Genomic DNA, 16,122 nt, shown 5'->3' on the forward strand with positions numbered 1-16,122 from the left:
CTGATTCTATCTTTATTTTAAAACTTGATATGGTGTTCATTGTGAATTGCCTGCAGTTTTACCTTTTAAAATATTGTATTACAATATTATTCATCTTGATTACTAAGTTTTTGGCTGCCCCTTTAAATTTTGCATCTGAGTTGAGTTCTCACTTCCCTCACCCATACCAGTAGGAAACCTCAGTTTAACAATTGCAGAAACAAGTTAGATGATGTTTAAATGCTTTACCCAAGGCATCTCAATTAGTCAATGTCAAGTCTCCAAAACAGTTGTGGTTTGTTCTATCTCAATTTAGATTTTTTTCCCCTACTTTAGTAATTAACAAAGTCTTTATATGTAGACACAATGAAGATGAAGCTGGGTATTTGAGGGTAGGTATCATTTGAAAGAAAAGAAATAAAAGACCACTTTTATTAGTGGGGTAGGTATAAGGCAGTATCAGATCAATTCTTAAAATGATAATTTAGAGACAGTGAGGATTCTGGTTACGACAGCATGGTATTCCTGTTTGGGAGGTTGAAAATTATTTAGAATAGAGAGTTAAAAAGTTGGATCATTTGAACAATGGCCAATGTTCAAACATTCTCTAAAACTGAGTAGTTGGGGGTAATTTTAAGGATATTTCTGGGGACTCCATTGCGCTTGAGTACAGTTTTGCAAAATAAAGTACAGTTTCTGATTTTCAGTTTCCACCCTAATTCAAAGGGAGGAATCCAATTAAGCACTCTTCTTAGCTATAGTCTTCTATTTTATCAATAATTGAAGATAAAATTTTAAAAAATGGTGTATTTCCCAACTTATCAGTTCTGAGAAAATAGCCTTTTCTTGAATGAGGTAACCAGAAATTAAGGTATCTAAGTTCAGAGACCATAAATGCAGTGGTGTCACCTCCTTAAAATGGTCATTGTCCCTGGCCTATTGCTGGGTCCCCAAGTATATGAAACTGAACAGGCACTGAGAGAAAAGGCATTAAGACGTTGTTTGCAATGATCATAAAATTTGCATTACCGTGACCCTGCCACATTGGTTGGATCTAGAATTTTAGGCTGTCAGTATTATACTATTCTCTATTACTTACAACTAATGTGAATGATCAGTTTCTCACTCCAGTTTGTGTGAAAAGGTAAGATTGGTCAGATCAGGTATCCATGCACATTCAACTCCTGGAATCTCTTCGATTCTTCTCTACCATGTATTTTTTTAACCAACACTCTTTTCTCTAAAAAACGTGTCTATATAACATTAAATCTTCAAAGCTATCAATTGAGAATACTTGGTAATGTTTTATTAATACTTTCATACTCACAAGGACAACTTTTATAAGACAATCAATTCATTTTACTAAGAGATTATATATTATAGAAAATTACAGCAAAATTTAGTATAATGGTTATGAACATAATCTCTGCAGCTACATTGCTTTGCTCCTTAATAGCTTAGTGACCTCAACTGTCTAATCATCAGTTTTATCATTTTTAAAATGGGAATATTAAGCATATCTCACAGGGTTATCAGAATTAGGAAAGTTAATATATGTACAGTGTTTACAGTACTGACATGTATAGAGTACTGACATGTAATAATCATCATATAAGTGTTTCAAGTATTATACACTTGAATATACAATACTTAAGTATTATATAAGTATTATACACATATGTGAAAACAAGTACGTAGGTGTTCAAGTTTGCTAATGCTGTCATTATGCAAAATACCGGAAATGGATTGGCTTTTATAAAGGGGACTTATTAAGTTACAAAGTTAAGTTTCCAAGGCCATGGAAGTGCCCAGACTGAGGCATCAACAAGAGGATACCCTCACTGATGAATGGCCAATGGCATCCAGAACACCTCTGTCGACTGGGAAAGCATGTGACTGGCGCCTGCTGGCCTTTTGCTCCTGGGTTGTGTTTCAAAATGGCTTTCTCCAAAATGTCTCTGGGCTTCTGTCTTTGCCCCTCTCTTTCAGCTCTTGTGCATCCTTACTTCTTTCCCCCAGGGCTTTTCTCTCTAAGCATCTGGGGATCTTCTCTTTGCTTCTCCAGGGCTAACTCTGGGATTCATCTCTTAGCTTAATGTCTCCAAGCATCCCTCTGTTCACATCTCCAAGCATCTCCAAGGGTCAGTCAGCATCAGTGATGGCTCTGGAGCTCTCCTAAGTAGTCCAGTGAACTAATCAAGTCCCACCCTGAATGGGTGGGGTCCACCCCTTCATGAAAATAATTCAATCAGAGGTTCCACCCTAATCAACAGACTAATCAGTCTGCCCCCACAAGATTGCATTAAAGAATATGACTTTTCTGGGAGACATAATATATCCAAACCAGCACAATAGGTAATCATCATAAAAGTATTTTTTGTTACAAATAACATAAGCAAAAGGCGTATCTGAAACATGGGCATATCATAATTTGATTTTAGGCCATTACAGTTTAACTACTTAGAACTACTAGAAATTCCATTGAAATGAAGTTATAAGGTGTATCAAATCTGGAGAGGAGCAGTGCCTGAAATCATGAGAAAGTGATCATACTAAGATCACAAAGCTACAAGTGGCAAAGCACAAATGATGATAGGATGTATCAAAATATAAAAACACCCATTTTCCCAAGATCCCATCTCAGATAACTATAAGAAAGATGATATCATTGAGAGAAGTGCAAAATTGAATAGAGATCTGAGAGATTAACTTAAAAAAATGCATTATGAAGTTGGATCTTCTCAAAACCAGAATTAGTTTTGTCCCCAACAATGGATTCTGATATCCACACAGTAAAGGATTCACTAAATTTGTTGAAAGACAGTACTATCACTCAGTAAAGTTAAATACCAGTACATCTATGTTCTGTGATTTGATTAGTTAGATAAATTTTTGCTCAATATTTTGTAAATGTTTTAGGAAGAATTTGTTAAAATTCAAGAAACTGCTGCAAAGTAGTAACATTGTATAGGTCCCTCTTTTTAAGATGAGGAAAATTAGCTGTTACTTTTTTTTATTCCATTTGCACAACAATTAATACACATTTAATTTTTACCAAAGAGACTACATAAATGAGTGTGATCTAGTATTGGAAATAGTTTCTTATACAACCAACTATAATAGAAGAGAGAATATGTTAAAAGTGATAATCAGGGTGAAAAAGAGCACAAGAAGACAAGAAATAGACAGATTGATTCTAATTGAGGAAGTCTGGAAAAGATTTCATAGAAAATTGCCAAAATAATGGGGAGAAATTATGCATCTATTTCCTGAGACTTTTTAAAAAAATTTTTAAATTTTTATTTAGTTGTTTATGAAACTTTTATTCACCCAACAATGGACTTGAAACTCTTTCTTTATATTACATATTGATATATATCATGTTTTTAAGTCTATTTTTTACATTAGACTGATACAATTTGTTACCATGCATATTTCTACATATCACAATTTTCTTTCCATCTCTGCCTTAAAATATTATGTATAAAATGACTGAAACTGGCCTTAATCAAGATGGCAGAGTGAGATGCTTCGGAGCTCTATCTCCCCCCAAAAGCTTTGAACAGTAAGTGATAACTGGTAGAAACATCTTCCCCAAGGCTCCAGAAAACAGTTAAAGGATAGAGAGAGCACCAAATCAAGAAAAAGGCGACTTAAAAGTGATAGGATCTCATGGCTCCCTACATGGCCCCTGCCCCATCCCTTACCGGCTCAGCACTGAACAGGCCCTCACTTCTAGTGCAGATCCCTGGTTCCAGTATCAGAGCAAGCAGAGTAGCCCTTGTGCACATACTGAGAACTGTGTTTGGCCCAAACTGTGTGTCTGGTGGTGGCCTGAAGGAAATGTCATCCCAGAACCTGCCCTGCAGGCAGAAGGCAGCTCACAGAGTTCTCCTACAGAATACGGTGGGAAAGCAGTCAAGTTGTGCCGCCTGGGGCAAGGGTTACTGGCTACAGGGCATACAGTGTAGTGCCAGGACCTATGGAAGAGAGGTCACATGTATCTGACTAAATGGGGGAATTCCTAGGGCACATGCTCATGCACATGACCAAGACAAGTCACATGTACAGAAAGGGTCAGGGAGGTTCCTACACCTCAACCTGGAGCTATTCTCTAAGCTCACTGTGTGCTCTCCCTGAAAGAGAGCACTAGCACAGGTCTGCTAAAACTTGGAGAGGTGCTTTCTTTTTTTTCTCCTTCTCCTCCTCCTCCTCCTCTTCATCCTCCTCCTTCTCCTTCTTTTGGTTAGCTCCTGGCATTCAAGGAAAGCTCTGTCATAAAAGTAATGTATAAAGTTTAAGGATCAGATGCCTGTGAGTCTAAATGCCAGCAATAAAACATTACAGTATCAAAATGTTCAGGTTTCAATGAAAGGTTACAAAACATACACACAAACAGGAAACAATGACCCAGGAAAATAAAAAATATTAAAGCATTAGAAATCATTAATGAGGAGGTCCATACCTGGGACATACAAGATCCAAAAGAAATCAGAAAAGTGATAGGTGAAGACAAAGCCAATATCAATAAACGGAAATTATGAAGAGGTACCAAACAGATCAGAAGACCACAGAAATTGAAATTTTCCTATAAGGGCCTGAAAGTAAAATGGAGCTGGCAGAAGCAAAATCAGTAAACTTGAAGATAAGACAATCGAAATCATTCAGTCTGAGGTGCAGAAAGAAGAAAGAATAAAGAAAAGTGAACAGAGCCTGTGGAACCTCCGGGAAACCACCAAGTGTATCAACATATACATTATGAGAATTACAGAAGGAGAAGAAAAGGAGAAACAGGCAGAGAGAATATTCAAAGAAACAATGGCTGAAAACTTCTCGAATTTAACAAAGGACACATTCAAGGTGCTCAGTGAACTCCAAACAGGATAAATCCAAATGGACCCACACCACAGTATAACCCAACAACTGAATGTCAAAGATAGAGAATTCTAAAATCTGCAAGAGAGAAGCAACATGTCACGTACAGGGAACCTCAGTAAGATTAAGTGTGGATTTCTCATTGAAAACCATGGAAGCAAGAAAACAGTGAGATAATATATTTACAGTGCTGAAACTAAAAATAGCCAACCAAGAGTTCTATATCCAGCAAATCTGTCTTTTAAAAAAAGAGATTAGGACATTCTCAGATAAACACAAGCTGAGGGAGCCTGTAACCACTAGACCAGCCCTACAGGGAGATACTAAAGTGAGTTCTAAATATTGGAATGAAAGGACAATATACAATAGATTGAAGACACTTGAAGAATGAAAGATTTGCAAGTGAGGGTGAAAACATGGGTAAATATAAATGCCAATACTATAATAATTTTCTTTTTAACTCCACTTTTTACTTCATACAGGCTCTGAAAGGCAAATGAATAAAATGTAACTATAAATCCATGGTTTAAATCCATGGTTTTGGACTCATAATGTATAAAAATGTTATATGTGACAAAAAGTTATATAGATGTGGGGGGATGGAGGGGTATAGGAACATAGTTTGTGTACGCTATTGAAGTTAAGATGGTATAAAAACAACCAAGATTGTTATAGATTTGGGATGTTGAATTTAAGCCCCATGGTAACCATGGAGAAAATATCAAAGAATATGCAAGCTTATAGAGATAGAAATTAGAATACAGGCTGCCAGGGGCAGAGGGCAGTGGGAATGGGGAATTAATGCATAATGGTTGTAAGGTTTCTGTTGAGGAGATGGGAAAGTTAGGGTAATGGAATGTGGTGAGGGTTCTGCAATATTGTGAATGTGATTAATCTCTGTGACTGGTATTCTTGGGAGTGGTTCAGATGGGAAAGTTTATGTTGTATGTATGTTACTACAATTAAAAAAAAACACAACAATTAAACAGACAGTGACAATTGAATGCAATACATGACCCTGTATGGGATCTACCAAGGGAAAAGAAAGGCCAAAGGGACATTATTGGGATACGAAAAAAATTGGAATATAGACTGTAAACTATATATCAATGTTAAATTTCTTGAACTTGATAACTGCACTTAATGTGGTTACATAAGTGAATATCCTTGTTCTTAGGAAATGTACATGGCAGCATTAAGCTATCGAGGATGATGTATACAAGCTACACTCAAGTATTCAGAAAATTTATTGATAAATAAGTAGATAGAGGGATAGATTGAATGAAATGGTAAATGAGGCAAAATACTAAAATTAGTGGATCTGGATATCTGGGGCAAAGGGTAGAGATATGTTGGCATTCTTAGAATAGAGTTTGTACTATATTTGTAACTACCCTGTAAGTTTGAAAGTATTCCAAAATATAAAGTTAAAATACATTTGCAAAAATATAAATATATATATATATATATATATATATATATATATAAAATATATAAGTATGTACACATTATGATTAAATGAAGCTAACTTCAAGAATTTAAGATTGGTTCAACATTTGAAAAACTATAATCTCACAGTTATAAATGAATTATATAAGTGAAAGCTAACATATAGTGAAATTATTTAAAGTATTGTTCACACTCATTGCACTATAAAAGCATAAAGTTTATAAACATGGCATTAAAGAATTTTTATCAGAAATACAGCTTTGATAATAAAAAATCATATTGTAAATAAATGTATTTATGTAGAATTTGATAACCAGTATTTGTGTAACTTAAATGCTTTAATGTGAAACCCTTATACAAACTCTAAATTGTTCTTACAATTTTTCAAATAATTTTGGCAGCACCAGACATGTAAGACAGTAGTTTGATTTTAGACAAATGAAGGGAATAGAAGGCAGATAGTGAACCTGCAAAACTGAATCAGGAGGTTTCTTAAGTTGTTAAGTGTTCTCCCCCATACATCCCCTGACACACTGGCACATGCACATACAGAAACACACACACACATACACACACACGCATGTGCGTGCTCTGAGAGATGTTAAAAAATATATAAAGCCTGAGCTTCAGGAAATTTCTGTCACAGTATTTTAAGCCAAAATGGCCTGGCTGTCTTTCTTTAATGATTGGTTTTATGACCAAATGTTCCAAAGGTACTGTTTTTCTTTTAAAGTAACCAACATTTTCATTGCTTTAAGTTTTCATCTCCAGACTCCTTGCATAATATTGCCACAGGAGTATTATGCACATCCTTGCCATAATTTTATCATCTCCCCACATGTAAATAAAACTGTTTTCATGAAGAAAGAGTCCTGCCACCTGTTGGGCACACAGTTGGATGTTGTTTTGTGCATGTTTTGCTGTAGTGTCTCCCTCTTTCAAGAGCCTCTCCTGAGAAAACTTCTGAATGGGTAAAAATTCTATGTGTAAAGAAATGTCTGAGCTAATCTCTGAATAAATAATCTCTGTCCTATGTGAGAAGACAAAAAAAATAACCACATATTTCCAAAATTTTTATCTGGATATTGTTTCTCAAATTCCTCTCTGTCATAGTGTTGGAAAAGTCACTGATGATGATTTGGTGTTTTCTTTGGGATTGCATTGAGTTTATAGATCAATAGCATGAGGAGTTGGTTGAAACTGACATTTCTTAAAAATGTGTCTTCTCATTTAGGAATATTGAGTATTTTTCCATTTGCTAAGATCTTTTATATCTTTTGGTAAAATGTTATAAATTTCATTATAGAATTCATGCACATTTATTGATAGGTTTATTTCTAGGTATTTTATATTTTTTTCAGATACATTTTTTGATTGCTTATAGCTGGTTTATATAAAAGCTATTGATTCTGACATACTGATTTTATATCTGGCTCATGACTTCTTTATCAGTACAGAAGAGAGATCTTTAAAAATGTATTTTTCATCCTTTTAGGGCATTTTATGTGGGAGATTAAATGACTTTATTCACTCAATCTCTTATTATGATCTAATTTCTGGAATTTGATTATTTTTTTAATTTGGGGGAGGAAACTAATTTGGGTATTCATAGTCATAGGGTTCAACAAGGATAACAGAATTCATTTGTAACCTAGTAACCACATGTGTCACTAAATTACATATTGCCACGCTAGCTGACTAAGTAACTGCTCCAGTGTGTCAGACTGAAAGAGGTCACTGGAAATCTCAGTAATTTAAACATTCTGGGTTCGGAGAGGTGACTGTAATTCCTCCACAATCATGCTGTAGGAGGAAATAGAAAGCCCTTACAATATGAGATTGTATCAGTGAAAGTAAAAAGAAAAATGAAGTAGATTCCTCTAGTTGTTCTCCTTCACCGTAAATCAATTTACCCAAAAGATTTTCTCTCATTTCATTTGAAGATAACTATATGCATATTATCTAAATATAATGCATACACATTTATTACATGCTTAAGAAATATCCATGTTTTTTTTAAGCAAAATGATCCAGATGCCTAATGCTGAACGAAAGCATAACATTTTCCTTCATAGCTCAACTTTGATCTGTTATTCTTAGAGACTCTGAAGATCAATTTGTTAAAGAATAGTATTCAAGTTCAGACATGTGGCTGATGCATTGAGCTCAGCTAATGGACTACTATCCCACCACTCTAAACAGTTTTTAAAAGAATATATAATAGCTTTGAATGTTGTGATATATTAAATGAAAAAAGAGCAAGACCTAAATTTTTGAATAAAAATTAAAAAACAAACCAAAAATATTAGCAGTACTTATATACTAAAATTACAGGTAAATCCCTTGTCTTAGTTTGCTGGGCTGTCTTGACAAATACTGCACAAGCCTCAGAGGCTAGAATGCTTGCTTCCTCCAGGGCCAGTTAGCCTTCTGGCTGGCTGGCAATCCAATTTGGATTTTTCAACTTTCCTGTCGCATGGTGACATTCCTCTCCATTTGTCTTCCTGTTCTGCTGACCTGATTCCGGCTCATCCCCGGGCATTTTCTGACTATATCTGAATTACTTCTGCCTATAAAGCACTCTGGTAATGTGGATTAAGGCTCACCCTGCTTCAATTGGCCACATTTTAACTAAAAATAACTTCTTCAAGAGCTCCTATTTACAATATGTTCATATGTACAAAGATAGGGACTAACACCATGTCTAAACTGGGGTACGTAAGTCAATCTACCACATCCCCTAACTTTTTTTCTTTCTTGTATTTTCCAAGATTAACCTAGAACTCTGTTTTGTGAAATAATTTTTTAATTAAAAAATTAAAATATATTCCAAAGTATTATCAATAAAGAAATGAGCTGTGTTAAAGGTATAAAGGTAAATAAAAATAGAGCAAATGCATATATACACTGGTATATATTATAATTTGAGAAAATTGATTCTACAAATACCAATTTGTGTAATGGGGTCAGAACAAATCCAGCCAAGAAGTGACTGTGCTGGTTTGGGTGTATTATGTCCCCCAAAACGCCATTATCTTTGATGCAGTGTTGTGTGGGCAGGAAACGTATTGGTGTTGATTGGGTTGGAGACTTTCGATTGGATGTTTCTGTGGAGATGTGATCACTCAGCTGTGGGTGAGATCTTTCATTGGATGATTTCCATGGAGGCATGGCCCGCCCGTTCAGCATGGGCCTTGATTAGTTCACTGGAGCACTATATAAGCTCAGACAGAAGGAATGAGCTTGCTACAGCCAAGAGGGATACTTTGAAGAACCCACAAAAGCTGAGAGTAGCTGCAGATGAAAGACAGTTTGAAGATGGCCATCGAAAGCAGATTCTTGCTCCAGAGAAGCTAAGAAAGACAAATGTCCCAAGAGCAACTTGAGAGTGACATTTTGAAGAGGAGCTGTGGCCTAGAGAGGAACATTCTGGGGGAAAGCCATTTTGAAACGCAACGCCAAGCCCGTGCCTTCCCAGCTAACAGAGGTGTTCCGAATGTCAATGGCCTTTCTCCCGTGAAGGTACCCTTTGTTGATGGACACTTTATGGCCTTAAAACTGTAACTATGTAACCAAATAAACCTCCTTTATAAAAGCCAGTTCATCTCTGGTGTTTTGCATTCCGGCAGTATTAGCAAACTAGAACAGTGACCATGACAATGAAAACAGAGGTTTTCCCACAAACTTCATTTGATACTAACTAGCATGTTCTTTAATACTAAAGTTAATATTACACATCAGGCAATCTTTTTAATATATTCTAAAATTGATGTGAATCCTTTTATCTTCTCCTTCTCCCAGTTAAAAAAATTATATTAACAGATACTTTTCTTGCTGTAAGATCAAGCCAAATATAAGCCATTGGTAAATGTTTGCTTTTTGTTCTTATTTTTTTTTTACCCAGGATTGCAGGCAGAAAGGCTCAATGCCCAGGACAAGCACCAGAGCACATGACAACCCTAAACTCACACATTCTAGGACTCGCCCTCTGAGGTGATGGTTATTGTAGGGGTTGGTCTAGGTGTGGCCAGTTTCCAAGAGCAATGCAAAACGGAGTTCTCAAAATGTTGTGCTGCTTGTTTTAATGTCTTCTAGTTTAGAAATTCATTTTTTTCTTTTTTTTTTTTTTAATTTCAACCCAATTTTATTGCTTGCATAAATTTTCTTTTTCCCTTTATTGCAGAAGTATCACCATGTTTTGAAAATGGTCCTGTGTTTTGTTTGCTTTGTTTGGGAGATTTGTGTAAGTACAGCTTAGTTTTTCTTCACATAACATAGTTTTGTTGAACAGAGCATGGACTTCATTTCTCACAGCCTCCATTTTCATGATCTAATTCCAAGATTGTTTAGGAAGCAAAACCTTTTTTCATGCAAATTGGGGTCTTATTCAGTGTCTCTCAATGGACTGTGTACTAAGTTGATCAAAGTATGTTCCTTTTTATTAGCCTTACACGTCGCAAATGTGGCAGTCCTGGGGATGACCCACATGGATGCAGATCCCAGAGGAAGAAACCCCTGCCCAGAGGGGAGGCCTGTAGTTATTTGACAGCCTCCAGCTATTAACTCCTTCAGGTCCCCCACAGCTTTGGTAACTCACTGATATGGCCACAGCCAATGACTGAGCAAGTGTGATACAAGAGCCTGGCCATTTCTATCTAACATGGGACTCTTACAGCATCAATCTTTCTTCCAGAACTCCTTGTGGGGCTGGCAGATTTTGCCAAATCTGAAACATAGTCTGACAGCTACTTGTGCACAATTCTGCTTCTTCTGGTTTATTATCCAGTAAACCTTTTGCACTCCTAGCTTTTGCCTCAGCATGTGCTTCCTGGAAGCTCCAACTTTCCCCTAATAGAGAAATTATCAAATAATAAATAAATCAAATAATTGCAGACTGATCGTTTATGATACTATGCTACTGGGCCAAAACAGTTATCCTTGGTATCATGTGGTATGGAACAATATGAGTTTTTATAATTACAGTCTCACTGCCAACATAATCATTTGTATAGAGCTGAGAAAAAAAACCTGTAAATCTGAACAGTATAGGACACAAGTATATAAACCTTATTTATCATGAGTTTATTTCATCATTAAGTATATTATGGTTTCTTTATTTTTATGAGACACTTGCTTTCTTGCAACCTTGACAAAGAAGTTACATATATCCATATTCTGTGTTCTCCTATTTCTCCAATTTCAGAAGTTAATTAGGCAGTTTTCAATTTGAGAATAGCGATCTTCATCGGCATTCTTTGTTTCAGCAGCAGGATTTCAGAGGACAACCTATCCTCTGAATGTGTAGTGATTAAAATAACAGCAACAGACCGCGTCCGAGGCGCGTCTAACCGGAGTCGGGGAGACGCAGAGCTGTTACCTTTTGGTCTCTGGCGCCTAAACCATCCCAGAACCCGTGATGACAAAGCTGCTACGTGGGGCGAGAAATAGTCGGGGTTGAGCCCCAGCTGGGCCGACGGCTCGCACTCTTCTGGTCTCTTTGGCACGCCTATCCTGAAGAAATGAGTGGTGGATTGGCTCCAAGTAAAAGTACAGTATATTTTCCAAGTATGGCAAAGTTGTAAAGGTTACTATAATGAAAGATAAAGATACCAGGAAGAGTAAAGGGGTTGCGTTTATTTTATTTTTGGATAAAGAATCTGCGCAAAACTGTACCAGAGCAATAAACAATAAACAGTTATTTGGTAGAGTGATAAAAGCAAGCATTGCTATTGACAATGGAAGAGCAGCTGAGTTCATCCGAAGGCGAAACTACTTTGATAAATCTAAGTGTTATGAATGTGGGGAAAGTGGACACTTAAGTTATGCCTGTCCTAAAAATATGCTTGGAGAACGTGAACCTCCAAAGAAGAAGGAGAAAAAAAAAAAAAAGAAAATTCCTGAACCAGAAGAAGAAATTGAAGAAGTAGAAGAAAGTGAAGATGAAGGGGAAGATCCTGCTCTTGACAGCCTCGGTCAGGCCATAGCTTTCCAGCAAGCCAAAATTGAAGAGGAACAGAAAAGATGGAAACCCAGTTCAGGGGACTCCTCAACATCAGATGATTCAAGACGCCCAAGGATAAAGAAAAGCACATATTTCAGTGATGAAGAAGAACTTAGTGATTAAAATTAATATTTATTGTGTAAATATCGTTAAAATAAACGATATTTAAAATAAAGAAAATCTTAAAATACAAAGTTCACTTGGAGACTAAAGATTACTTTTAGAACTTTTAAGCATAAGAATACTTGATACCAAATAGTTTTTTACTATAAAATAGTTCACAGGAAATTGAAAAATAATTTTTAATATCATGTTTCTATCTATCTTAGGGTAATACAAATCAAGATTTGCTAATAACAATCCCAAAAACAACTAGTTTTAATAATAATAAAATAATATTGCAGTAATACTACTCTCATCTCATGAAAGAAGGTAGATATTTAAAAGATATATTTGAGAAGCTCATTATAAAAGCTTTATTCACATCTGATTGGTTTACATGAATACTTTTGAAATATGTTCAATCTTTAAAACAAAAACTTCATAAAAACCATGAAAAAAGTTGAGTGGTTTTCTTTTGTTATTAAATGTTAATAAAGTTTTCTAGAAAATTTTGTTTTAAAAAAAAAAAAAAAAACAGCAACAATAATAACAATAATATCCACAATGACATTGCATTGCCTTTTTCAAAGATCAAAATCACATTAATATTTTATACTTTGGATGAAATGGTTTGTTCTGAGATAGAGAGTACTCATTTATGTTTAAAAACACAAGTGTTCCATAATTATTCTGGTAAATCAAGGTTTTTCCTCTGCTTCTTTTCTTCAGTCATGCAAAATATAATTTTTTGGAATTTACAAAATTTTAATATTTTGAATATATTGTCTTCATGTGCAAATGCACCGCAATCAGTTCAGAGGTGAAGACCCATTCCCTTCATATTAGCAACAGAGCTGCCATGAATAAGCTGGATGAATTCCTCATAAGAAGGAGCATAGGCATAGGCTCTTTTGTGATGTTCATTCATCTGTTCTCTGTATTTGAACTGGGCAGGTAGCATTTGGTTAACGGAATCTGGATCACTTAGCAACTCCACTACTGGCTTCATGAGTTTTGTTATGAGTATTTCTGCAAGCATTGTACATAAGCTGAGAGACTGGACATCCTTTGAGAATAGGAAACAAAACATCTCTCCTGATTCCACAGAGCGCATTAATGTTTATGGAATTCTTTGTAAGCAGATGTATTGTAATATATTATTATATTTATCTATTTTTATATAATTTCATTTTATGGAATGGCAGGCAAGACAGGTAGATAACAAGATAGCACCAACAAGGCTAATCAATTTTTCTACAGTTATTTCAATTGATATTTAATTTTTAACTTTTCATTTTTTATTTCCATCAAACACATAAATTTTATAGCTGCTAATTTATAAGTTAATGTATTAATGAGGATTCTATTGGTTGTAGGTAACAGAAACTCAACTAAAATTATCTTAGGCAAGATATGGACCATATTTGCTCATTAGTCAAACTATGAATCTCAGTACAACCAGAAGCAAGAATGTGTGAGCCACTTGGCCTCTCTATTTCTCATATTTGCTTCCCTTGGCCTGCTAACATTCACTCAAATAAACCTTCTTTATAAGGCTAGAACCATTGCCCCAAGCAGTTCCCAGGATCCCTCTCTGAGGTTCACAACCTGAAATAAAAGGATCCTTTTCCCATAAGCCTAGCTTTAAAAATTCACGAGAAAGTTTATTTTGATTATTTTGATTACTTTGATTGGTCATTACCTACTCCTGTGGCCTTGGAGGAGGTTTCTAAAAGGGGAACCACATATAGAGTCACAGGCTTGCTCAGGAGAATGGGCTTAAGAGGACTAAATAAGTATACAAATATGCAAAATGTTTGCTTCATTTCCTAACAGAAGTTGGGAAGTATGGAAGGCAGGAAAAATTAATCAATGTCTACTTTTTTTCCTTCAATCTAATTCAGTGGAAATTCCTACTAGGTATTGACTGAAGTGATCAAATTAGCCACAATAAAAGTTCAGAGGAAAAATAGGAATTTAGTCCAGGTAATCTATAAATAGCAAGATAAATAAATGAATATTTGAGAATTCAAACAATGCTTAACTTTTATTAATATTGAATTAGTTAGGATTTCCCTTAAAACTGAATTCAAATTTGTCTGAGGGGGTGTTATGTCTGCCTCTTGGGAATCAATTCCTTTATTAAAGTTCAAAGACAATTGTTTGACAGCTGTTTGATATGCTAGGAGTAAGGGAGCAAGAATCGATTACCAGATGGGCTTGTTCCAGAGCTCCTTGTTTAATTATGAATTATATTCCCATTCCATAGCTATTCTCCTATTGAGATTTTTTGGTCTGGTCTCCTGTCTGGTAGGTGAGAGATTTATTTGAATTTGACCAATAGTAATGGAATTCTAAAATGTTCCAGGCACTGTGTTAAGCTCTGGCAACACTGGCAATGGATAAATACAACAACGGCTCTGCTCTGCAGCCATCACAGTACAATAAGGAAGACAGAAGTGTGTGTGTGTATATATACAGATATAATATATATATATATAATCTTGCATCTAATGTATAGATGTAAGAATATCAAATATATTCTGTATATATAATAAAATTATATTAAAAACTTTGCATCAATAAAAATTGATTATCTTTGCAAAAAGGGTGGAATTTGTGGGGAGAGGAAGGTTTTACATTGAAAGTGATGCCTGATGAACCTTTTGAAAAGTATATGTGTTTATTAGTTGAATTATGAGTAAGAATTTAATGTACTATGGCATAGAGACATAAAATCACAGGGTATCTTAAAGAATTATGAATATTTAGTATAAAAAGGGAATAAATCATGAGTAAGTTTTTCAGGCAATGAGTTTAGATACGTAGGAAAGACCAGTAAAGAAACATCTTGCAGGTTATGCAAAGGATAATGGAATTTACTCTAACATAATAAAAAACACTTAAACAGGTGTTGGGTGGGTGTGGGGGTAAATGACAAGGTCAAATTTTCATTTTTAAGAGATCTTCTGGCAACAGTATGAAGGAAAGATTGAAGAGGGGCTGACTGTTGGCCATTTATTGAGTTAGCAAGCAAGAAGTAGAATTGCTTCAACCAAATCAGTGATAGACAAGATTGAAATTACAGTCTATTATGGTATTCAGGGTTCTACTAGCTGCAAGCTAAATTTAGTGTAGGCAACAGATGGTATTGGCTTAGGTAACCAAACTATAGGTATAATGTAAATAGTCTAGAAGGTAAAATAAATGGGATAAAGAGGATGATTCCACAATGGTTTCTCCTTAATAACTGATTTTATGATGTGAACACAGGAAGAATACAAAGTGAGAGGATGATGTAAGAAAATAAATTTAGATATCAGTATCCAAAAGAATGAAAGAGGACCTCAACCTTACACCCTATACAAAAATTAACTCAGCATGAACCAAAGATCTCAATATAAGAGGCACTATCATAAATCCTAGAAGATAATATAGGAAAATATCTTCAAGACCTAGTATTAGGAGGTCACTTCTTAGACCTTATACCTAAAGCACAAGAAATGAAAGAAAAAAATAGATAAATGGAAACTACTCAGAATTAAAAGCTTCTGTACCTCAAAGGAATTTGTTAAAAAGGTAAAGAGGCAGCCAAACTCCATGGGAGAAAATATTTGGAAACCATATATCTGATAAGACTGATATCATGTATACATAAAGAAACCTTACAACTCAATGACGATAGTACAAAGAGCCCCATTATAAAATGGGCAAAA

General features: G+C 35.2%; 1 protein-coding gene across 1 annotated transcript; it reads left to right on the forward strand.

Annotated features, from left to right (window-relative positions):
* Positions 1 to 11,655: 11,655 nt before the first annotated feature.
* LOC119534446 (zinc finger CCHC-type and RNA-binding motif-containing protein 1-like) lies at positions 11,656 to 12,494 on the forward strand. Its single transcript, XM_037836820.1, has one exon. The coding sequence runs from the start codon at positions 11,897 to 11,899 to the stop codon at positions 12,425 to 12,427; it is 531 nt and encodes a 176-aa protein (XP_037692748.1). The 5' UTR covers positions 11,656 to 11,896; the 3' UTR covers positions 12,428 to 12,494.
* The last annotated feature ends 3,628 nt before the right edge of the window (positions 12,495 to 16,122 follow it).

Source organism: Choloepus didactylus, chromosome 5 (genome assembly GCF_015220235.1).
Source record: "Choloepus didactylus isolate mChoDid1 chromosome 5, mChoDid1.pri, whole genome shotgun sequence".
Lineage (NCBI taxonomy): Eukaryota > Metazoa > Chordata > Mammalia > Pilosa > Megalonychidae > Choloepus > Choloepus didactylus.